This window comes from Podarcis cretensis (assembly GCF_951804945.1).
Source record: "Podarcis cretensis genome assembly, chromosome: 8".
Taxonomy (NCBI): domain Eukaryota; kingdom Metazoa; phylum Chordata; class Lepidosauria; order Squamata; family Lacertidae; genus Podarcis; species Podarcis cretensis.
The window spans coordinates 71,833,936-71,857,353 of NC_137177.1; the positions used below are offsets into that span (position 1 = coordinate 71,833,936).

The following is a 23,418-nucleotide window of genomic DNA, read 5'->3' on the forward strand; positions in this document are numbered from 1 at the left end:
ATAGTGATGAATATTCAGGAGGCCCCCCCCTTTTTTCTTGTGAAAACTCCTCTCTGAATTTTGCAATGCAATTCTCCAGCCAAGTAACGTGCAGGGAAATGCAAATACTAGCGTGAAATCTCCATTAAAAACGCATACATCATACAAAAAATGCAACATGCTGCAGGAAAGTGCTTTGCAATATATATATAAAAATGTGTGCGTATGGAGAAAAAACTCGCTAAAAAGTTGAGTAGTATAATTTTCGGGAATGCTTTACAAATAGTAATGATGATAGTAGTGGATTTGCAAATCTAATGTAGAAACGTGGAGAACCGAACTGAAGGAATCTGGCAGATCCATCTGTCCCTACTCCCGAGTAAGCGCATTTCCAGTGGAGGCAGCCTAAATCGTTTTCATTCCCTGGGCACGAACGGCGAAAGGGAACAAGAGGCGTGGGCGGAGCTTCTGGAAAGCGCCGCCCACTCCCCCCCCCTTTAGATGTATGCGGAGCCTCTTTCTCCTCCTCCTCCTCCTCCCTGGCATTTAGCACGCAAAACATATGCGCATAAATTTGCATGCCTAAAGAGGCCGGGCACGCAGAGAGCGGGTCGATGCGTCCAAAATGGCGGAGCGGGGCGGGCGAGGCGGTGGTAGGAACAGCGGCGGCGTCAGCGGCAGCCTAGACAAGAGCATCACCCTCCCGCCGGACGAGATCTTCCGCAACCTGGAGAACGCCAAGCGCTTCGCCATCGACATCGGTGAGCCGGGGCTGGCGGGGAGGGACGCCGCTGAGGGCGGAGAGGCGGCGGCAGCCAGCACCGCTCCTCACGGCCACTTCACCATCTTCATTTGAGAGAGAAAAAGGGAGGCGAACGCGCGGAGGAGCTGAGGCGCCGCCGCCGTCGCCGCGCGAGGGACGCCGGGAACGGTAGTCCCGCTTCCCATAGCGGCCCGTGGCGGCTGAGGGAGAAGCGGACGGCAAGTCCCGGCGTGCCCCGGGGCCGAGCGGGCGGCGCGGCGCACGGCGGGAGGTGTAGTCCCCGCTCTCACCGCGGCCGGCGTTGGCTCGCGGCGAGGAAACTACGGAGCCCAGAGTGCCTTGCTCAGGGGCCGGGAGGGGGCGGGGGAGAGGTAGAGAAGAGAACGTATAAACAAGGTTGCCCGCTTTGGCTGTACCTTCCCTGCCATTAGGGGTGGGAAACACCGCCAGGGTTTGGGGCTGGGGGCTGCCTGGGTATCGCCCCCATACTTGGGGTGGGGGAATTGGAAAGGAGTTTGACCTTGTTTTCTCCCCAAGTGAGGGCTGGGAAATGTGCTACCCTTGGAGGAAAGGGAAATAGGATTGGGCAGGTTTTCAGAGGTGGCCCCCAGGGCCTTTCTCCCCGGCCCTCATGGCTCTCCTCAGGCTACACCAGCCCAGCATTGCACACATAGGAGCAGAGAGTTGGAATGGACCACGAGGGTCATTTAGTCCAACCCCCTGTGATGCAGGAATCTTGCCCAAGGTGGGGTTTCGAACCCACAACCCTGAGATGAAGAGGCTCGTGTGCTCTACTGACAGAGCTATCCTGAGTTCTGTTTTTTGCTTGGCTGGAAACGTGCCCTTGAAATGGACCTCTCGTTCATCTTGGATGGGTGTTTTGTGCGGCTAGTGTAGAAACTGACTTCTCGTGTCAAGTTAAAATTTGCATTTGCTTCTCTTCCACTTTCGCTCCCTGGGCCCGCACATTGCTTGCATGTGGCCCCCAGAAGGTTTCCTGGGAGGGAATGTGGCCCTCGACCTGGGGGGGGGGGGGAGTTCCCGACTGCTGATATGCAGGTGTATTATTACATGGTCATTTTATGTAACATGCTTTAAACACGTTCAAAGCCAGTGCACTGTGGTTGTGGTGTGTTGGAATAGTACCTAAAGGACCAAGGTTCAAATTCTCCCTCACCCATGAAGCTCGCTGGGTGACCTTGAGCCAGGTGCTAAATATCAGCCTAACCTAGCTCACAGGATTGTTGTGTGGATAAAACAGAGATTTTGCTATTTTAAGCTCCTTGGAGGAAAGATGGGATACAAATGAAATAAACAAAAAATAAACAAAAACTGAAAGTACTGTTTATTTGGTATAACATTATATCCTATCTATTTATTTTTAAATTTATATCCCACCCTTTCTCCCCATTAGACTTTGGTGTTTAAAGTGCTTTGCATATATTCATATATACTACAGTGTGGGATTAGGAATTTGTGGCTGAAATTGACAGATGATTCTTCCCTGGTTGAGGCAGGCCAGGAAATGGACAGTGGGCCTAGGTTTGGGAGAGTTAAGTAGTACTGACCTGCCTTTATCACTTGTCTTGCATTTGTCCCTGGTTTTTCATCCCTGAACGTTTGCGTGTGTGAGGAGAATAGGACAGATTGGAGATTTTGCTGCATCCCTGTCAATGAGGGACATCCAGCTAAATCACACTTAAAGCTGAGATTAATAGATTTAAACGTTGCTTGAGTCAATGGTTTCAGTGGTTCTGCTTTGAGATGCACTACTACTGGCTATCACTTGAACCTTTTACCTGTCTAAAAGAGAAAATTTTCATATTATGTGTGGGTGGGGATAAGCCATAAACCTCATTTCAAGAAGAGGTCCTTTGTCACATAATTATGCTGATTTATAAAGAACTAGACATCTCATGCCATTGCATGTTGTTCCTGGAACTGCTGCTTAGCAAGCATTGGTGCCTGTGCCTTACTTTTGCTCTTTTGTTCGGAGAATTATCTGAGTTGTGTTTCCTCAAAAGTCATTTAAAACCTGAGTCCTGCTGGAACAAGATGGTGTTTTCTGTTCTCATTTTTGTCTTACATTTTGAATCATCTGTAATCCAAGCCCCACAGTAGATAAAATTATACCATGCAATTAAAATCAAAGGATTGGGTTTGCATTAAGAGCTTGAGCTGGTATCCCCTGCCCCCTTGTGGAGTGTAACTTCTCCAAAAAAAGAGATGATGCTAGCTTTGTTTTTCACATTTAACCAAAAATGTGGGTTAAATGCTAGAGCTTGATTTCTTCCCACTAGGTCAGAGTGGAATTAAAGCAAGGAGATTAGCTGTAACCTCAGACACAAGAGCATCCCACAGTGGGTGTCCGAAACAGTGTTTGGACACCCGCTTAGCTCTGCCAATTAGACATAAATCAGGTATCACGTGTTGTTACACTCTAGAAAGCCCCCCCCCCCCCAGTTGCAGAACAGTGTCACAACGGACATCAATATAGTTCTTTGTTTTTAATAGAATCATATTCAGTGCTGCTTGTTGTGCATTTGTCACTTCAAACACAAAGACAAAATAAAAAACCACAAAAGCAAACTCCCTACAAAAAGTATGTATGTTAATTCAGCAGATGTCGTAAAACTGGGTTCAGATGCCCAGGCTGTCTTTCCTGGTGACATACTTGCAGAATTTTCTGTGGAATCTGGTATAAATAGGATGTTGGGAGATCTTCTGCCTTGCACAGCTTTCAGAATCAAGTGGTACAACTTTTTTCACCGACTCCAGGTTGCAGGTGGGAGTTTGTGGGAATGTTTCCCTGGTTGTTATTAAAAACAAACCTCTGTGTTTGGTGCAAGTCCTTGCATTCTCCCTCTCGTGTGACATTTCTACATGTAAGCCTTTTGCCTCCTTGGGGAACATTTAAAATGTACTTAACAACAACAACAACAACAACAACCTGAGAGCACATGCAGCTTGAACAGACTTAAGATGCATCCCTGTTCACCCCAACTCAAATTCTGGAGTGCATGCTGTTTCTTTTATTTTTAAATCTTTTAGGAAGGAACTATGTGCCAGCTTTAAAAGTGTAATGGAGCAGCATATTTCATAAAAATAGGGGAGAACCTAAGAAGAGACCTGCTGGAACCAAAGGCACATGTAATCCATCCAGTGGCAAGCCTGGCGATGCCCCTTATGGGAATCCACAAGCAAGACCTGAGTGTAGGATCACTCCTTCCCTTCTGTGGTTTCTAGCAACTGGCATGCAGAGGTACAATGCCTCTGACAGCAGAAGCTGAACACAGCCATCCTGCTGTGTTGGTCTAATCCTTTTCTAAAACCATCCAAGTTTGTGGCCACCGCTGGACCTGTGGGAGCGGATGCCACAGCCTTAACTATGTGCTGTGTGCAATATTAATTTCCTTTGTGTGTCGTGTTTCCTGCGGAAGGCTGCAACTCCCTTATCTCAATGGGGAAGAGGAAACACTTCAGTTCAGCATTTTCTGCAGCTTTCTAGAGATTAGTCCTGACAAAAGGAAATAACTACACGTTGGGCAATCTTGAATATTGTGGGTGGGAACTACCAAATAACCTGTGGCGAGGGTGGGCTTGGAACGCTCAGAGCGGATTAAGCACATCCTTTGATTGTAAAATAATTGTCGCTTTCCTGGTTCCTTTGCTGATTAGCTTAAATGTCAAGTTCAGCCTTTTGGGAACCTCTTCTGGTGCACACAGGAGAGAGAGAGGAGGGTGCAGCCGTAAAGTATTACTATTTAAAATTATTGCCTCTTGGTGTTTGTATTGGGTTTTTTTAAAAAAATCTGTTGCTACTTCCAGTGCATGTTTTATATTCATGTTTAGTTTTTCTGTATTGATACTTTATAATGTGAGCTGTTCGTAAATTAATGTCGGTCCAGCTCAGAGGAGACCTGCTGAAATTAATGCGACTAGTCTTTTTGGATTTAATTTTAGTAGGCCTACTCTGAGTAAAACGTTGTTGGATACACCCCAACATATTTTAGACGGAAAAGAACTCTCCAGTTACAGTGGTACCTCGGGTTACATATGCTTCAGGTTACATACACTTCAGGTTACAGACTCCGCTAACCCAGAAATAGTGCTTCAGGTTAAGCACTTTGCTTCAGGATGAGAACAGAAATCGTGCTCTAACAGCAGCAGGAGGCCTCATTAGCTAGTGGTGCTTCAGGTTAAGAACAGTTTCAGGTTAAGTACGGACCTCCGGAACGAATTAAGTACTTAACCTGAGGTACTACTGTATAACACATGGAATAGGCTTGCAACTTTTCACCATCTAGCTATAGTGTCTGAGTGAATATGGTCCTATAGCAGCAGTACCTCACTCTATGGTCAAGTTCAAAATTAGGTTGAACATGTTGGACTAACACATGGGAGGCCGGGGTCAGACCCCCCCACTTAATGCTGACCTGCCACTTGTGGGGGCATAGTAAAATTTATCATATGCACAGTGTCACTTTTGAAGGCAATGATTTGTGGGTGCTTTGCAGTGAATTGCCATGTTATGCTGGTGACATGTCATTTGCAAGAAAACCTTCCCCCCCCCCCAAGTTTCCAAAAAAACACATTACTGTAAATTTCAAACTTGCCCATGAACTATTAGCTCTGTGCATATTGCTGCAGATGGATTTCCCCACCGCCCTACTTCTAGAGAACACCATTATCGCAAGTTACGGGAAAATAATTGAGGTTGCCCAACAGTTACATTGCTCACAGCTCAATTAAAAGAAAGCACTTAAACTACTTGTGGCATGCTTCTTGATTGTTGTTGTAGGGAGGATCAAGCTGGTCAACAATCAGTTTACTGTTAATTGGAGTTCAAATGATATTAGCTAAAGCACAAAATATTACGTAAAGAAGCTTACAAATGTTACGTTGGTCACTAAGGCATTACCTCACAACTTAAAGGCTGTATAAAACCAAGCTGGCGTAACGTAGATTAAAAACAGGTCATATTGTAAGCAGTTGGTTCGCACCTTATGCAGGGGTTCCGTTCGTGTAAAGCCAGAATTGAGCATAGTCAATGCAAACCTTTAAAAAACTCTCCCAAAGCAACTGAAGACACTCTGATCACCTCTACAGTGGTACCTTGGTTTACGAACTTAACCCATTCCGGAAGTCCATTCTTAAACCGAAACTGTTCTTAAACTGAGGTGCGCTTTCCCTAATGAGGCCTCCTGCCGCTGGTGCCCTTCCACCGTTCGGCTTCCGTTCTTAGACCGATGTAAGGACACCACTTCCGGTTTTGTGGAGTTCGTAAACTGAATAGTTCGTAAACAGGGCTGCTCTTAAACCGAGGTACCACTGTACAGTCTCTCCCAAGGCTGATACAGTCTCTCTGATGAACCTCCAAATGCTCTCACAGGGTGAGTGGGGTGGGGGTGGGATAGCCAATATTTTTTTCCCATTCTGCCACCCCCTTGTGACGTTCCCCCCTTTCACTCCCCTCCCCCTTTTTTTGGCCAAGCATGTAAAACTGATTACACAAGTAAATAAGCTGCAAATCCATTGTATCTTCAAGCAATATAACTCTGTTTTCCTTATCACCTTAATTTTAAGGTGGGTCACCACCTAGGACGCATGCCACCTGAGGCTAGCTTGGTCTAACTTAACAGGTCTCTGCTATCCCTGCCCTGATCTTGTAGACCAGAGGTAGTCACTGCAGTCCTCTCCTGTTGTTGCTGGACTGCAGCTCCCATCATCCTTAGCTAGCTGAGGCTGATGGGATTTGTAGACAAAAAACTTCCGGAGAGGCCCCATTTCAGCTGCTCCAAATACTTATCTCGCTGCTATAATTTTATTTTGTCGGCAGGTGGATCGCTGGCCAAATTGGCTTATTATTCAACAGTACAGCATAAAGTGGCAAGAGTGCGATCTTTTGATCAATCAGGAAAGGTAAGGTTACTATTATTTTTATTACTGTGCAGCCAAAATCCTTACTGTTTTTGTTAATGTTCATTTGAAGATAGTGACAATAAAAACATACTCAAAATACTGTATATGAATGTGTGGATATTGCAATAGTTTTAAATCATGCTATAGTGGCATTTTGCGGCAGATTAAAGGGTAAAGGGACCCCTGATCGTTAGGTCCAGTCGTGGCCGACTCTGGGGTTGCGGCACTCATCTCACTTTATTGGCTGAGGGAGCCGGCGTACAGCTTCCGGGTCATGTGGCCAGCATAACTAAACCACTTCTGGTGAACCAGAGCAGCACACGGAAACACCGTTTACCTTCCCGCCAGAGCGGTACCTATTTATCTACTTGCACTTTGCCGTGCTTTCGAACTGCTAGGTTGGCAGGAGCTGGGACTGAGCAACAGGAGCTCACCCCATTGCAGGGATTCAAACCGCCGACCTTCTGATCAGCAAGTCCTAGGCTCTGTGGACCGCTAAATTTAGACTTTCTCAGTGGGAGAGATAGGAAGCGGAGCTTACTCCCTTCAGTTCTGCCGTGACAGGCCAGCTCCATCAAATCTCCTCTCCCCTTGACTGTCACTTGGGGGCAGCCATTGCGTCAGGCTTCCTCAGAGGGAGAGATAGGAGGTAGGGCTCATTTCATTAGCTTTGCTGGAGACCCCGCTGCATCAAGCACCTCCTGCCCCTGAACTGTGCCAGTGTTTCTTATAGGAACAACTATTTAGAAATTAGTGTCTGAGTTTTTGCTTTTCCTCTTCCCTCCGTATCCCTGTTTCCTTGTGTGTGACATTTTTTTTTAATTGCAAACCTGCAGGTAGGGACTGTCTTGTTTTACTTGATTATATGCAAGCAGCTCTGGGAGCCTTTTTGGCTGAAGTGTGGGGTACAAATGCTCCAAACAAGTAATAATAAAAAATAAAAAAGGAAAGCAACCTCTGAATTTGCTTTTCTTTTTAGAGTTGGGGCTGTTGTTTACTTTTTATTTTTGTTGCCGTTCCCCAAAGGACGTAGAACATGAATCGCCCTACGAAATCACGGTGCAGGAGGAGATAACGGCTCGGCTGCATTTCATTAAGTTTGAGAACGCCTATATTGAAACCTGTCTGGACTTCATCAAAGACCATCTTGTCAACACGGAAACGAAAGTGATCAAAGCCACAGGAGGTGGTGCGTACAAATTCAAAGACCTTATTGAGAAGAAGCTGGGACTAAAGTAAGTGGAAATGCAGAGGCTTCCTTTGTGTTGGAAATTATTATTATTGGCTTTGATGGGCTGCTGTATGCTTTGATCACTTGGCATTGGCGCAGGCCTTGCCATGAAGAAGAAGTAAACCACTTGCTTTGGGAGGCAGATTCTCTTGACTTGTTTTTACCCTGTTCTTCAGCCCCCAAACAAGCTTCTGTAGCAACATACAGATATATACATATACACATATACAGTGGTACCTTGGGTTAAGAACCTAATTCGTTCTGGAGGTCTGTTCTTAACCTGAAACTGTTCTTAACCCGAGGTACTATTTCTGGGTTAGCAGAGTCTGTAACCTGAAGCGTCTGTAACCTGAAGCATCTGTAACCTGAAGTACCACTGTATCTGATTATACAATTGTACCTTGGAAGTCGAACGGAATCTGTTCCGGAAGTCTGTTTGACTTCCAAAACGTTTGGAAACCAAGGTGCGGCTTCTGATTGGCTGCAATAAGCCCTGCAGAAGCTGCATTGGATGTTCAGGTTCCAAAGAACGTTCGCAAACCGGAACACTCACTTCCGGGTTTGCGGTGTTCAGGATCCAAGGTACGACTGTATTTCTAAATAAATCTGTTACAGTAAGCCTGCAACTCACATGCATTTAACTTGTGCACATCCAGCCTTACATGCTTGGCAAATAAATAAAAAGGGTGTCAGGAGGATAAAGGAACTCTGGCAATCCCACCTGCCATAGAACCCCAATTTGTTTTGACTATAAGCGATTTTTGCTTTAGGTGCAATCCCCGGAACGTAACCCCTGTGAAAGTTGTGGGCTAACTGTAGTTTACTTGCACATAAACTTGGGAACTGGCTGGCTCTGGGCTGCAGAATCGGACACTGCGTAGACTTCTCAATTTTTTTATTCTAACTTGATGGGCTGGGTGGAGGGAAGGCTGGTAGGTTTCACAGGGCGTGTAGAGGTGGTCTGTGAGCAAACAGAGACCAGCATAGCTGCAGAACGAGTAATGCCTCACCTAGACTTGAACACAGCCATTTCCTTGTTCACCTGTGGTGAGAGGAAGCAACAGAGCAACCTGCAATACAATTGTGTTGAATGTGTGTGAGGTCCCTTGAAAAGAATGAGATCTCGCTGAAAGTGGGGTGACCTACTCCCTGCTCTCAGAATGGCCAAACAAAATTAATGCTATCAGTGGAGCCCAAGGTAAGAGTCAGTTCTTTTTCACCAGCCGAAGAGAATTCTCTCTAAGTGATCAGACAGGGAGACTTCACAGCAGGAACTTTTTTTAGGATTATGGGTACTTCTGGAGTTTTGAGCAAGTTGCTGGCACCACCCGCTTCTGGTCACTTCCTTCCCCAAATTAATTCCCCACCAACACACATACAGACACAGAAATAGACAACACTTGCACACTTCAGTTTTCAAAGTCATTGGGGTAAAATTGACAATTAAACTGAACAGCAGAATTAATCTGAGTCTTGTAAAGCACATAGAGCTGAAAGTAACGGAACTTTACTTTTTTTATTCATGTTTTAGGTTAGATAAAGAAGATGTCATGACCTGCCTAATTAAAGGGTGCAACTTTGTGCTAAAGAACATCCCCCACGAGGCATTTACATACATGAAGGATGCAGACCCAGAGTTCCGGTTTCAGATGAACCACCCACATATTTTCCCTTATTTGCTAGTCAATATCGGCTCAGGAGTTTCCATAGTGAAGGTATGTAAAATCAGCTTAACAATTCAATTGATAATTTGTATGCAGATATTGAAAGTGTAGTTCAGATTGAGGAAAGAATGGCTGGTGGCTGGTGGCTGTCCATCCCAATGACACTTGTCACCTTTGCCTGTGGCCCTGCCCACCACTGACATGCTGCCCCCAGAAGGTTGTGCAAAAGGGAATGTGGTCCTCTGTCTGAAAAAGGTTCCTCACTCCTGATCTAAAAGGTACATCTAAAATATGGTTCCTTTTGTCTCCTTTTTGCCTTGCAATTGAAGATCTTCCTGCTGCTGCTCCACCTGGTTAAACCATTCATGGTTTGCATAGGTCACCTGTCTAGGCTGTTCATCCCGTACTGATCCCCACCTTTCTCTCTCTTCCTGGTTATTTGAAAGCTGGGTTTCCCAAGGGAAAAACATGTCCAGACAGGCATACACTGAGATATGTGTTCATGTTGATATTACAGCTGTAATCTCTGTGTGCTGTTGTTGCTCCTGATAGGTGGAAACGGAAGATAAATTTGAGTGGATTGGAGGGAGCTCGATCGGAGGGGGCACTTTCTGGGGTCTCGGAGCATTGCTTACACAAACAAAGGTAATACAAGAAGCTACAATTTTGTCATGACTTGGGTGTGTTGCTAATAAGGGAAGATCTCTTGGCCACCTTGGTTGCCCCTCTTGTCCTGCGTGAGAAGCACAAATTGGTGTTGGTGCTTCCTAGACCAAGGCCTCGTTCTTACTGCAGGTAGTCAATCTGTGTCTGCAGTGAACAGCTTCAGGTGGGGAGTCCACGGGACCTAAGAATTATCCATCATGTCAAGAGGTGCTCAAGTGACGTTTGCAGGGTGTTGTTTGTTTGGTTGTTGTTTTTTTAGAAATTTGATGAGTTGCTGCAGCTCGCTTCGAAGGGACGGCACACAAACGTCGATATGCTTGTGAAGGATGTTTATGGTGGGGCCTACCAGACGCTGGGGCTAAGTGGAAACCTGATTGCCAGTAGTTTTGGGAAATCTGCCACAGCAGACAAAGGTACCACTTGAAAATTCACTTCGTCGTGCTGGTGCGGTGATCAAACCTGTGAAAGAACCCATGGGTTTGTCTGCTGAGTTGCTGCCTTGCTCTGTCAGTCTTTTAAAACAAAGTGTATGTAGGGCTCTAGCCAACTAGGTTTTACTCAGAGTAGGCCCATGGACAGAGCTAACCATGTAACTTGATTCTGATGAGGCTACAGGTCTAGTGTTGAATTGACCAAACAAGCCCCAGAGTTGCTGCTGGCTTCATCCCTGATTCATTCCAGAAAACCACCTGAGTTCCCTCCAGAGTGAATTCTGACCCGTTCTTACTCATCTACAACTGGGATAGCCAATGGGGTGATCCTCTATCAGCTTTTCTCAACCTGTGAGTCCCCAGATGTTGTTGAACTACAACTCCCATCACCCCTAGCTAGCAAGGCCAGAGCTCAGGGATGATGGGAGTTGTAGTCCAACAACATCTGGGGACCCACAGGTTGAGAACCACTAGATCCTGTTGACCCACAACCCCCATCAGTCTCTGCCAGCATGCCCAAAAGATGGGGATGAAGGGAGTTGTAGTCCAACAACATCTAGAGACCACCGCGTTGGCTACTCCTGGACTCTAAGAGAGTCCTCTTGGGTATGTTTGCCTATCCCTGGATTAAAGGGACAGTCTTTTCTTTTCTTCTGGGTGCCATATGCTAGAGGTAGGGGCAGGGCCAGAGCCAAATTTTTAGGGGGCACACTTTTTTCTCTCTGTATCTTTCTTTCTCCTCACCCAGCAGGTTGTCTTCTCTTCCCAGAGACCTGAACTGATTGCTTGCAAATGACTTTTACAATTGTGCTGTGGGCCATGAGTTGTTTACCCATACTCTTATCTCTCCCCCCCCCCCCCCGTCCCCCTCCTTTTTAGAATTTTCCAAAGAAGACATGGCAAAAAGCTTGCTTCATATGATCAGCAACGATATTGGGCAGCTGGCTTGCCTCTACGCCAAACTCCACAACCTGAACAAAATTTATTTTGGAGGCTTTTTTATTCGAGGCCATCCAGTCACCATGCGCACAATTACTTACAGTATTAATTTCTTCTCCAAGGTAATGAATTATTATTATTTATTGGTTTTAGTTTTCAGGGAATGACTAAAGGTGTTTGTTTGGTTTGCAGCTGTGTGATTAAGTCAGGGGTGGGTAATCTGGTGCCCACTATATGTTGTTCAACTCCATCTCCCATCTCCCCTGGGCTTTGGTTATGCTTGCTGGGCTGATCGGAGTTTTGACTCCAGTAATATCTGCAGGGCCACAACCTCCCCATTCCTGGATTATGTACAGCACTGTGTGTGTGTGTCCAACCTTTTCCCTAGAACCGGGACTCAAGGCAGCTCACAAAAATTAAAACAAACACAGATAGCTGAGAACATAAAGGTTAAAAAGTAATTAAACTATAACAGAATTAATAGCTGCAGTCCACCCTTTCAGCTTTGTCACGCTTGATAATGCCTGTAAAGAAACAGGTAGTCACTGATCTAAGCCGTGCTAGTCTAGAGACATGGCTTTCTTTTTAATGTGTCATTTATTGGAAGCCCTAAATAATGTCCCTTAATTTCTGTGCATTTGAGTAGTACTAGCATGTGATACAATGCAGAAACGAGCGAGTCAGGCAAAATTAGTGACAGGGAAATTCGAGCCCTCTTCACTCCTCAGTGGCTGCCTGGTTTGTTCGTTTTTGCAAAATATCCACTGCAATATTTGCCCCCATTGTCTTTGTTTACCCCAGATGTGACTGGAGGCAGCAAAAAGCCCAATTCAAGCGCCATGTTTACGCTTGCAGAATTTCTGCGTTGAAATAGGTCTTGGAATTCCTGTGCAAAGTCAGGGTTGCAGCTTATGATCTGTGCTTGCTCTTTTGTTAAGAGCTGTAAACACAGTAATGCAAAAAGAGCTTTTCAAGCTATTGGAGGCCGTCCAAACACAAACATTTTCATGTTGTGGCAGGGAGAGGTTCAGGCCTTGTTCCTGAGGCACGAAGGATACCTGGGAGCCATCGGGGCATTTCTGAAGGGAGCCGAGCAAGACAGTAAGTACAGAACACCAATACAGCGCTCTGAAAAAAGTTCACAACTCTGAACCCCCTGCCGGGGGATATGAAGTCTCCTGCTCCAGCCATTCTTGGACTTCTGGGCATGGAGCTCCCAATTTCTCACTCCATTTACTGTGGTGGGTTTTAAAAGAAATTTGGCCTCCTCCTCAGCCCGCCTGTTTGTGCCAGAACATGGCACCGCCCCACCACCTCCTGCCTAGAAAAAGGGGGAAAGTTAAGCCTCCAACTGTGACTTCTCCCCTAACAAGACCCAGTTGTGACAAGGATAATCTGCCAACAGAACATAGGATTGTCAACTTGGTCGTCTGCCCATGAGAAGTCTCTCCCTTCTTCTCCCCCACCCCCCTTGCCGGGGTATTAAGAATGTTTACTCATGTTCCCACTGTTTTATTATTGGAGAGGGTAAAAGTCTTTCTTCTTTTCCCAAATTCTGCTTAATTGTTCTTGTGGTTTTCTAGCCAGATAAAACCACATAGGCATCGCTTGAAAGCTTCCAGGCACTCACCAGTAGGAATTCAGGTTTTCACACAGCTTAAAGCTTTACTGCTGGCAAAGAGTCAGGGGCATTTCATTTGGGCTGCATCCTTCTCAGAGTAGACCCAGTGAAATTAATTAACCTTGGTTGGTTCTATTCCCTGCATTGGGTTTACTCTGAGTAAGCCTAGCATCAGATGCAGCCCTTCGTGACCGTGACTATGGTCATTCACCATCAGAACATTGTAATAAGTAAATATGATTAACTTTCATTCGTTTCTTCCCTAACCTTTTTATTTTTTAAACCAGGGTTTCCCAGACTTGGGTCTCCAGCTGTTGTTGGACTACAACTCTTGCCATCCCTAGCTAGTAGGACCAGTGGTCAGGGAAGATGGGAATTATAGTAAAAAAAAACAGCTGGAGACCCAAGTTTGGGAAACCCTGTTTTAAACCCAATTATATGACCCAACAAAGTTCTATCGCATTCCCCAAACACCTGGCTTTATTTGCTGTTTGCTTTTATTCTTTGTACAAAAGATTGTAAATCTGTGGCATGTGTGGCAGAATCTCACTTTCTGCGTCTTCTTGTATGTTCTCGCCTTCAGCTAATCGTTCTGTTTCTCTCCTCCCCACCCCCACCCCACCATCTCCTAGATCCTAATCAGTACAGCTGGGGGGAAAACTACGCTGGCAGTTCTGGGCTCATGAGCACGTCGCCGGACATCTGCCCCATGCAGCGAGAAAGGAGCGGAACGGTGAGTCTCCTTAGGATGCAGCTGCGCAGGTGAGAAGAGGCTGGCTGCTAGACCAGGCCAAAGGCCCACCTGATCTCACAGTGGCCAACCGAATGCCCATTATGGGAAGCCTGGAAGCAGGACCTAGGACTTGAAAGATGTGTAGTTATGCTAGAGTGCCGCTAATGCACAGGTTCCCATTGCTTTTCTTTCCCCAAGTTTCTCCAGGCGTAAACCACGTAGGTTAGTGCAGGTCTCCTGTCTAATCTCATTCTATACTGATCACAACCTTTTCTCTCCTCTTCCCAAGTTTGACATGTTGGAAATGGATCGTTTGGAACGACCGCTTGTCAATCTTCCCTTGCTGAAGGATCCATCCACCTACATCCCGGACACAGTTGACCTCACCGATGATGCCATGGCTAGGAAGTACTGGCTCTCATGCTTCGAGGAGGCCTTGGACGGGGTGAGGGCCTTCTATTAAATGTGTTGCCACATATATTGCATGGTTTTGGAGGGTGGGTCACAGATTTCTTAATAGGAAAGTGAAGCCCATGGAAGTCCACCGATTCTACGGAGCGTCTGCGGAAACCCAGTGGGCTTAAATGGAGATCTTGTGCTTAAGCCCCCTTTTGTATTATTATAAAGAAGAAGAAGAAGAGTTTGGATTTGATATCCCGCTTTATCACTACCCGAAGGAGTCTCAAAGCAGCTAACATTCTCCTTTCCCTTCCTCCCCCACAACAAACACTCTGTCAGGTGAGTGGGGCTGAGAGACTTCAGAGAAGTGTGACTGGCCCAAGGTCACCCTTCATGTGGAGGAGCGGAGACGCGAACCCGGTTCCCCAGATTACGAGACTACCGCTCTTAACCACTACACCACACTTTTCTATGTACTGGCTTGAAGTTTGCATTTTGTGCCCTACACACTTCTGAAAGAGATCTCAAAAGGTAGCAGGGCAGTGAGAGAGCTCTTGCAGATTTGCTGTGATGGCACAAATCCACTTAGTCTTCTGGGACACCCAACAGCGCAGAGAGAGAGAGAGAGAGAGAGAGAGAGAGAGAGAGAGACGCACTCTTCTAAGATCCCCCTTGTTCTGCAGTTTGGAGAAGGATTTTTGAAAGGTCTGGCTGGCCCCTGTAGGGAAACAGGATGCTGAAGGAGGCCCCACATGAGCCTTATATTTAAAGCAGTATCATACTACTTTAAAGAGTCATGACTTCCCCCAAAGGCTCCTGGGAAGTGCTGTATGTTGGGGTGCTAAGAGTTGTTAGAAGACCCCTTCAATTCCTAGAGCAAGTTAACTGTCAGTCCCTCTTCTTGGGGAAACTCCATCTGGTGCTGATGGAACCCTAGTTAGACATTTGCTCCAATCCAGAAGGGCTCTTCGTATGAAGCTGCCATGTTCCAAATCGGACCACTGTTCAGAATTCCCTATATGAATTGGCAGCTGGTTTTCTCCTGCCCGGAGATGTGGGGGATTTGAATCTGGGACCTTTTGTAAGCAAAGCAGGTTCTCTGCCGCTGAGTGACAGGTCTCCTCTGCTTTTTTTCTACTCTAGACATTGGTGAAAGTGGGAGAGCACTCAAACGCTCTTTCAAACCATCTTTACACATCAGAGGGATTTGGTGGGTTGCAGAGATAGAGTTTAATTCAGGGAAGGGAGACATTTTTCAGCCAGGCAAGCAGGGTCAGAGCCAAAAACAGGTAGAACAGCTAACGTAATTTTTACCTTTTGTACATTAGTCTAGTTTCTACAGTCACACACTCACTCACCCCTCTGTATCCTCCCACCCAGGCATGATCACAGTCCAAGGACATATTCCACATTCCAGCCAAGCAAAACTACTCAAGGAGTCGATGAATCAGGGCTGGTGAGGGTGTGACCAGAAAGGGTCCAAGGGGCCAGAGAGACCTGAAGGGCCACATCCAACCCCAGGGCCTCATTTTCCCCATCTCTGGGTTAGCTGGTAAGCTAAGCCAGTGTTTGTGGACCCTTGGAGAAACTTGAGATTTCTTTAAATAAATAAATAAAAATATGTCAGGGGATTTTTTTTGCCCTCTTGCATCTTTGATGTGTGTTGCTGTTTTGTTTTGTTTTTTGGTCAGCTGCTTCCTTCAAACTAGAGCAACTATTTAGCCTAATCTAGAGGGTTTGCCGTTGCCAGGGCCCGGTTCTGACATTTATCTCTGCCTCCTGCTTCATCTGCTTTCGTTTTCTGTTGAACAGCAACAGAAGCCGCAAAGTCTTGGAGGTGCAAGTAATAATGCCCTTGGCACTGTCTCTCCCTCCGCTTTCCTTCCTTCCTTTGCCAGGTCGCGAAGCGAGCTGCAGCCAGCCAGCCAGAGTCTGTTGATGCAGCTGAGCGAGCCGAGAAGTTCCGGCAGAAGTACTGGGACAAACTTCAGACGCTCCGGCAGCAGCCTTTGTAAGTCGGTGCGTGCGGGACGGCAGTGGGTTGACTTAGCTGGAACCTAGTGCACATTTTAAACACTGCTGGGCGTCTTGATGAGCTGCTTGCTACTTTTGCATCCTGAGTAATTCCCACCAGTTTTGTAAATGGCTCTAAAAGACGGCTAGTCTTTATCCTCCGTAAATTTTGCCTGTTGATGGCCACTAGCCACGATGGGCATGTTCCAGCTCCAGAGGCAGAACACCTCTGAATGCCTGCTGCTGGGAATTGCAAGTTGGGAGAATTGTGTCTGTGGTTGTGTCCTGCATGCCAGAGGCCTCTGGTTGGCCACTGTGGCAACAGGATGCTGGACTGGATAGGCCTCATTTGGCCTGATCCAGCAGGGCTTTGAGGCTTTCTGCTGTGTCCAGCTAGATCAGAGAAAGGGAAGCTTTTTCAACCTTCTGGGGGCCACACTGGGCAAAAAGTCAGCAACGCCTTTGTGCAGTAAGCACACCTCTGTCCTCCAAACAAGCAGGAGGAATTATTGGAGTTCAAGGACACATTCAAGCCAGTGCGACTGGGGAAGGGGTGTGGCCTGGAGCAAGTCCCAAGGGCCAGATTCGGCCCCCAGGTCTGAGTTTCCACACTCCTGAACTGGATGTATTCAGGAAACCCACAAGCAGGGCACGAGGGCCATAGCATTCTCTCTCCTGTGATTTTCCAGCAACTATTAATTCAAAGGCTTTCTGAAGGGAAGCACACGGGGAACAGAACTTGTAGCCATTGATAAATTACCCTCCATGACTGTTGAATCAGTTAGTGGCTGTCAGTGCATTGCATGGTAATTACTTCCATAGTTGGGATATGCGCTGGAAATCTTCCCTTTTGAATGTCTGTCTGTCTGTCTTTTTTTCTTTTTTCTTTTTTTGTCTCCGTTCAGCTCCTATCCACTCCTTCGGTTTATTTCACTATATGTGTGTTTGAAACTCTCTATCCCTTGCTGTTTGAATAACTTCCTCCCCAAAGCAGCTGATGATCTCTTTAAAAAACAACCACCAGCAGCTCCGCCGTGGTGACATGTAAAAATAAGATACAACCGAACAGCAAGCTAGCGTAAAAAGTGAAGAATGGAATATAAAGCAGGATGCCAATCGTAAAACGCAGTATGAAGCTCTTAAAAACCCAGCAAGAAGTAAAAAGTGCAGAAGCAAACAGACTAATTTGGAAAGATTGGGGAGGGAGGAATGCTTTCAACCCGTGTTGAAAACATCAGTGCTGACTGCGTGCTTCACTCCTAAGGGAATTCCAGAGAACCATGGAATACCTTTTGAGAGCAAGCCACTTAATTATCTTGAGATGCATGAGAGATGCATATAACTAGCAGAGCAAAAGTTGCCCTTAATTACCCTGCACAGCTAGAAACGGGAAGGGCAAGAGCTTAGTGGCACACAGAAGATTCCAGGTTCAATCCCAGGCATCTCGCAAGTAGGACTGGGAACATCCCCTGTCTGAATTCCTGAAGAGCCTCTGCCAGTCAGTGTAGACCAGGGGTGGTCAACCTTTTTATATCTACCGCCCACTAATGCATCTTCCTTGATGGTCAAATTTCCTTACCGCCCACCAGTGCTCGATGGAAGGAGGATTCAGCTTGTGCCGTAGAACCCCCTACCGCCCACCTAGAATCCTGAAATGCCCACTAGTGGGCGGTAGGGACCAGGTTGACAACCCCTGATGTATACAGTACTGGGCTAGATAGATAGATTCAGTATAAGGTTTCTGTGTTCTCAGCTGACCTATGTCCTCCCTGTCCTTTCCTTTTCATCTTCCCCAGTGCCTATGGCACCTTAACTGTTAGAAGTCTGCTGGATACAAGGGAGCACTGTTTGAATGAGTTCAACTTCCCAGATCCCTACTCCAAGGTAAGTGTTTCCTCCTTAACCTTCTGGCTGTGCTCAGGTAAGCCTTAGCTTGCATCCAGCTAAGTCCTACTCAGAGTAGACCCATTGAAACTAATGAACCTCAGTCAGATGTATTAACATCACTGGGTTTACTCCGAGTACAACTAGCGTTGTATACAACCCATAGATTATCAAATCTTTTCTTTTCCATGAGCAGTGATAGACAAACTGCAGATTCGGGTCCCTGCCCTGAGGATTTTCCCTTCAGAGCAGTTGATAAAGAAGAGTCCAGAGTAATGGGGTAAATGTACATTTGTAAATGTACAAATGGATGCCCTGCATGTATGTAAGACTCTGGGAGTGAGAAAGTGCTGTGAGATACCTAAAAGAGGTGAGATGTTGCTAAAAGATGGAATTGTTTTGTTGAAAATTGGAACACAAGATGCAGGGATGTAAGACTAGAAAGGTACCTGTTTTTGTAAATAACATTTTTTTTAAAAAAAAAACCAGACAAAATAGGCAACCCTCCAAAAAACAGTCAGTCCAAAAAAAAAAGCATTTCCATTTGAAAGCCTGTACAGCAGGGGCCCAGGTATAATGCTTTTCATGATTTCTATAATTAGGGAGCCAACACCAAAAAGATCCCGTCTCTGAGTTCTGTCAAACTTATTGTTTTTCCCAGCACCAAACTCACATTGCTGCTTTGTAACGAAGAAGTTACTGCTGGGTTCTAGAAACATCCACTTCTGAGCATTTTTATCAATTTCTGTGAGAAATGGCTCTTTTTATATGCTCTTGTCAGCTGTGGTTATTCAACGATCCCATTAGAGGCTACAAAGCAGAGAACTTGGGGTGGAGGGAGGGAGGGAGGGATAAGGCTCTGCTAAAGGAATTGAGCCTTATCCTTCCTCCTTGTACATATCGCCTTGTGCCTTACTTTCTTGCAGGTAAAACAGAAAGAAAACGGCATCGCACTAAAGTGTTACCAGAGCGTTATCGACTCTTTGGATTCACTAGGCTGGGAGGAGCGGCAGTTCGCTCTGGTGAAAGGACTTCTTGCGGGGAATGTCTTTGACTGGGGAGCAAAAGCAGTCTCAGAGTAGGTGTTCTAACCGTCTTTGTACAGCTCTGCATTCCCCCCCCCCCGGATTTTGAATGCCCCTTGTATTTTATTTCTTCTTTTTCCAGCAAGTGCGCTAATGATTTCTACTTTGCCATCTGCAAATCGTTTTACGTTCCATTAATGGTATTTGGGTGTGGCTAATTCTCCCCATAGGGACGCAGGTGGCGCTGTGGGTTAAAGCCTCAGCGCCTAGGACTTGCCGATTGAAAGGTCGGCGGTTCAAATCCCTGCGGCGGGGTGCGCTCCCGCTGCTCGGTCCCAGCGCCTGCCAACCTAGCAGTTCGAAAGCACCTCCGGGTGCAAGTAGATAAATAGGGACCGCTTACCAGCGGGAAGGTAAACGGCGTTTCCGTGTGCGGCTCTGGCTCGCCAGATGCAGCTTTGTCACGCTGGCCACGTGACCCGGAAGTGTCTCCAGACAGCGCTGGCCCCTGGCCTCTTAAGTGAGATGGGCGCACAACCCCAGAGTCTGTCAAGACTGGCCCGTACGGGCAGGGGTACCTTTACCTTTACCTTTTAATTCTCCCCATGTGACTGAAGTGGGTAGATTAATTCCCTTAAAAAAACAACAACACACCTCATTGCATGAGAGATCACTTCATTAGCACTTAACCTGGTTGGTAACTTGCTGACATGATAAATACAGAACCTAGCTTAGGGCTGTCATACTGGGATTTCACTGGGGAGGGGGGTTTCCAAAAGGTGGCGCTTTGTGCTGGATCTTAGGCGAGTCAGTCAGAAAAATTTTTGGCTCAACAACTTTGGGCTTTCCAAAACAAAAACAAAAAACTCAAGAACTTTTGGGGTGTCCTGGTTTTTACTTGTTGAAATATGGCAATATGGCAACCCTGGTGTAGCTGTAAGACTAATCAAGCATTTGTTTCCCTAGCGTGATGATGATGATAGGGGCATGCTAGGAAGCCTCACCCGCTCCAACACATATGAGTCCCTGTTTTCTAAAGTCCTTGATGAACTGAAGGCATATTTCTGAAGTGGGGAGTTTCCTCCTCTTAGAGGTGGACTTCCTCTCCGATTTTTGAAATGTGTGTGTGCACATACACTGATACTTGATGAAATTAAGAATTGCAGTCCAGCCCTACTTCCTCTCAAACTGGTAACTATAAATAGGGCTGGATGGATTATATATTAGTGGAAATAACTCTGGTAGGGCGGGAAGCAGGAAGCCCAAACAGGAAGTGGAGCCAGTGCTGCCATCTGAACTGGATGTAAGCAAGAAGGCATGCTGGTGAAGGGCAGGCAGAGGTTGGCAGGGCACAGCCCTTTTCACAAGCTGGAAGGGACCTAAAGGTAAAGGGACCCCTGACCATTAGGTCCAGTCGTGACCGACTCTGGGGTTGTGGCGCTTATCTCACTTTGTTGGCCGAGGGAGCCAGCGTACAGCTTCCGGGTCATGTGGCCAGCATGACTAAGCCGCTTCTGGCGAACCAGAGCAGCACACGGAAACACTGTTTACCTTCTCGCCGGAGCGGTACCTATTTATCTACTTGCACTTTGACTTGCTTTCGAACTGCTAGGTTGGCAGGAGCAGGGACCGAGCAACGGGAGCTCACCGTGTTGCAGGGATTCAAACCACTGACCTTCTAATCGGCAAGCCCTAGGCTCTGTGGTTTAACCCACAACACCACCTGTGCTATTACCCACATTTAGGAATGGAGTGTATCTCAGTGGCTGGAGCCCCTGCTTCATATGCAGAAGGTCCCAGGTTCACTCCCTGGCATCTGCAGGTAGGGCTGGGAGGGACTCTTGACTGTAACCCTGGAGAGCCACTGTCACTCAGTGTAGACATTACTGAGCCAGGTGGACCCAATGCTCTGACTTGGTATAAGGGAGCCTCCTGTGTTCCTGTTTTGTGTCTGTTGTGTGGTCCAGTGGCAGAGGAAATAATCCTCTGCATGCAGTTTCAATTCCCATCAACTACAAAGAGCAAGTCATGGGAAAGAGCCCGAAACTGTGGAAAGCTGCTGCCAGTTGAGATTTAGGCCAAACTGGGCTAGGTGGTCTGATGGTCTGCTGCTGCTGCTGCAGGCGACTCTTTCATGTGCCTCCCTGCCAGTCTTCTTGCAGTGGGGCTCTCTTCTTCCTTCTCGAAATGTGACCTATTGTTCATTGTCTCTCTACACTTTTTTTTTTTTTTTAATTTGGACACAGTGCATCTGCTGTCCTCCAGGCTCACTACTGAGAGATGTTTATTTCTTAATAAGTAAATCCTGGAGGGGTAGCACATGCCTTGTTCAGCTGCAGAACTGTTTGGACCAAGCATCTCTGCAGAATCTCACCACCCCCAATGTTCACATTCTTCCTTCTCTTTCTCTTCCCTGATACCCAGCGTTCTTGAAACGGAGCCGCAGTTTGGATTCGAGGAAGCCAAGGAAAAACTGCAAGGTATTGGGCAGGAACTCTCCCTTTTGGTATCTTTCTGTGATACCTGCATGTATCAGGTAGGGGACATCCCTGTCATTGGGCAGGGGGAGGGCTCTACGGCTAGTTGCAAATTCGGAGCATCCTTAAGAGCAGATAGCTGTGTAAAAGCCTCTAGGCTAGAGATGGGGATGCTGCGGAACCCTATGAAACCAAGAAGTACTACTGCCAGACAGTGTTGGGACATTATTATTATTATTTCAATTTATATACTACCCTTTATCCAAAGATCCCAGGGCAGTGTACATTAAAATTTACATAGTGTAATAAAATATCAATAAAACAACCACTAAAAAAATCATAACAGCCCCTCCCTTTTTTAAAAAAAACAGGCCACAGATTGTTTAATGGCCGAAAGCCTGGGTAAAGAGGAACCCATTGAAATGAATGGATATAACTCACTCGGATTAGAGTAGAACCTTATTGAACAACAAACCATCGTCCGGAGTTTGCCTGAGCCAATGAAATCAGGCTCGTCTTGGGAAAGGTTAAACTGCACACCCAAGGAAGCTTTTTCCAATCATAGTTCTGCCATCAGAAGTGTTGTTTTGAGCAAGTGGCCTTTTCCCAGCTTGCAGGAGCTTCAGCATTCTCTGAATGTGCAGGTGTGGGCCTGAAGCATACACTATTATTTTATTTTCTATGAATATTAATACCCCTGTCTTTGGACTGATTGCTTCTCAAGGTGACTTGCAACAGGCTAAATTCCCCACCCTCCACCCCAGGCCAATCAAAATATGTTGTACACACCAGCAGCCCTTCAGATGAGCAATCTCTGTGCTGTTAACAGCTGCTGCTCTTAAACCCTTGTACATACATCCTTTTAGCTGCTCCTCTGGTTAAAAGATAAGGACAGGTTGGTCTCCCTCTTGCCCTGGCAAGTGCCGAGCACCTGCTTTGCATTCAAAAGTTCCCAGTTTCAGTCCCCAGCATCTCCAGGTGTGACTGGAGATGTCACCTGTCCGTAATCCTAGAGAGCTGCTGCCAGTTGCTGTAGTAGACAGCATTGAGCTAGATGGAGCAACATAGTTTTGGGCTGCTTCCTTTGTTCCTCAAGGACAGGGGTTGTAGCCTCCAGTGCTCCTTAGACCTCTGTCCAATAGAGGAGCCCAGAATGCTTCCCTTCAGATTTTCTTGAGCGATTGACCTGTCCATAACATTTTGATAACGTGTTGGTTTTTGTGCCATTGTACAGAACGCCCCTGGCTCGAAGATTCCTACAATGAATGGCTGGCACGACTCAAGGTATATTATTATTATTATTATTATTATTATTATTATTATTATTATTATTATTATTATTACTGCTGCTACCTACCAAGGTGCCAAGGCAGGTTACAACAAGCTACAAGCAGTCACTCTTAACTACTAAATATAATGCAGCTGGACAAAAGAAAGGGGGGTGTCCCCTTTTCAGCTGCCGATCATTGAAACTGATAGACTCTCTCTCCCTTTTAATATTCCTTATTTTAAGACAAGTTAATTTCATAAAAGAAGGATGCAGAAGAATACAGCATTCCGCAATAAACAAGAAGGCTGTTTTGCATGCAATCAGTAACTCAAGTACTAAAGTGAAACAAAATGGAGCAAAAGGGGTTTGGATGATAATACTTTGATGCGTGATTACCTCTA

At 46.3% G+C, this 23,418-nt stretch overlaps 1 protein-coding gene across 2 annotated transcripts in view; it reads left to right on the forward strand.

Moving 5' to 3' along the window:
- The first annotated feature begins 589 nt into the window (after positions 1-589).
- The window catches only part of PANK4 (pantothenate kinase 4 (inactive)), a 28,548-nt gene continuing 5,719 nt past the window's right edge, over positions 590-23,418 (forward strand). Inside the window, exons 1-15 of one of the 2 annotated variants that reach the window (XM_079986907.1) lie at positions 590-740; positions 6,582-6,664; positions 7,691-7,899; positions 9,427-9,610; positions 10,112-10,204; positions 10,485-10,638; positions 11,536-11,717; positions 12,615-12,696; positions 13,849-13,949; positions 14,239-14,394; positions 16,247-16,359; positions 18,158-18,245; positions 19,172-19,323; positions 21,695-21,750; positions 22,982-23,031. In XM_079986907.1, coding sequence (XP_079843033.1) covers positions 605-740; positions 6,582-6,664; positions 7,691-7,899; positions 9,427-9,610; positions 10,112-10,204; positions 10,485-10,638; positions 11,536-11,717; positions 12,615-12,696; positions 13,849-13,949; positions 14,239-14,394; positions 16,247-16,359; positions 18,158-18,245; positions 19,172-19,323; positions 21,695-21,750; positions 22,982-23,031 — 1,839 coding nt within the window. In that variant the 5' untranslated portion in view covers positions 590-604. Of the gene's footprint in view, positions 741-3,331; positions 3,528-6,581; positions 6,665-7,690; positions 7,900-9,426; positions 9,611-10,111; positions 10,205-10,484; positions 10,639-11,535; positions 11,718-12,614; positions 12,697-13,848; positions 13,950-14,238; positions 14,395-16,246; positions 16,360-18,157; positions 18,246-19,171; positions 19,324-21,694; positions 21,751-22,981; positions 23,032-23,418 lie in introns of those variants that run through there. The other variant, XM_079986906.1, reaches the window with a different exon arrangement.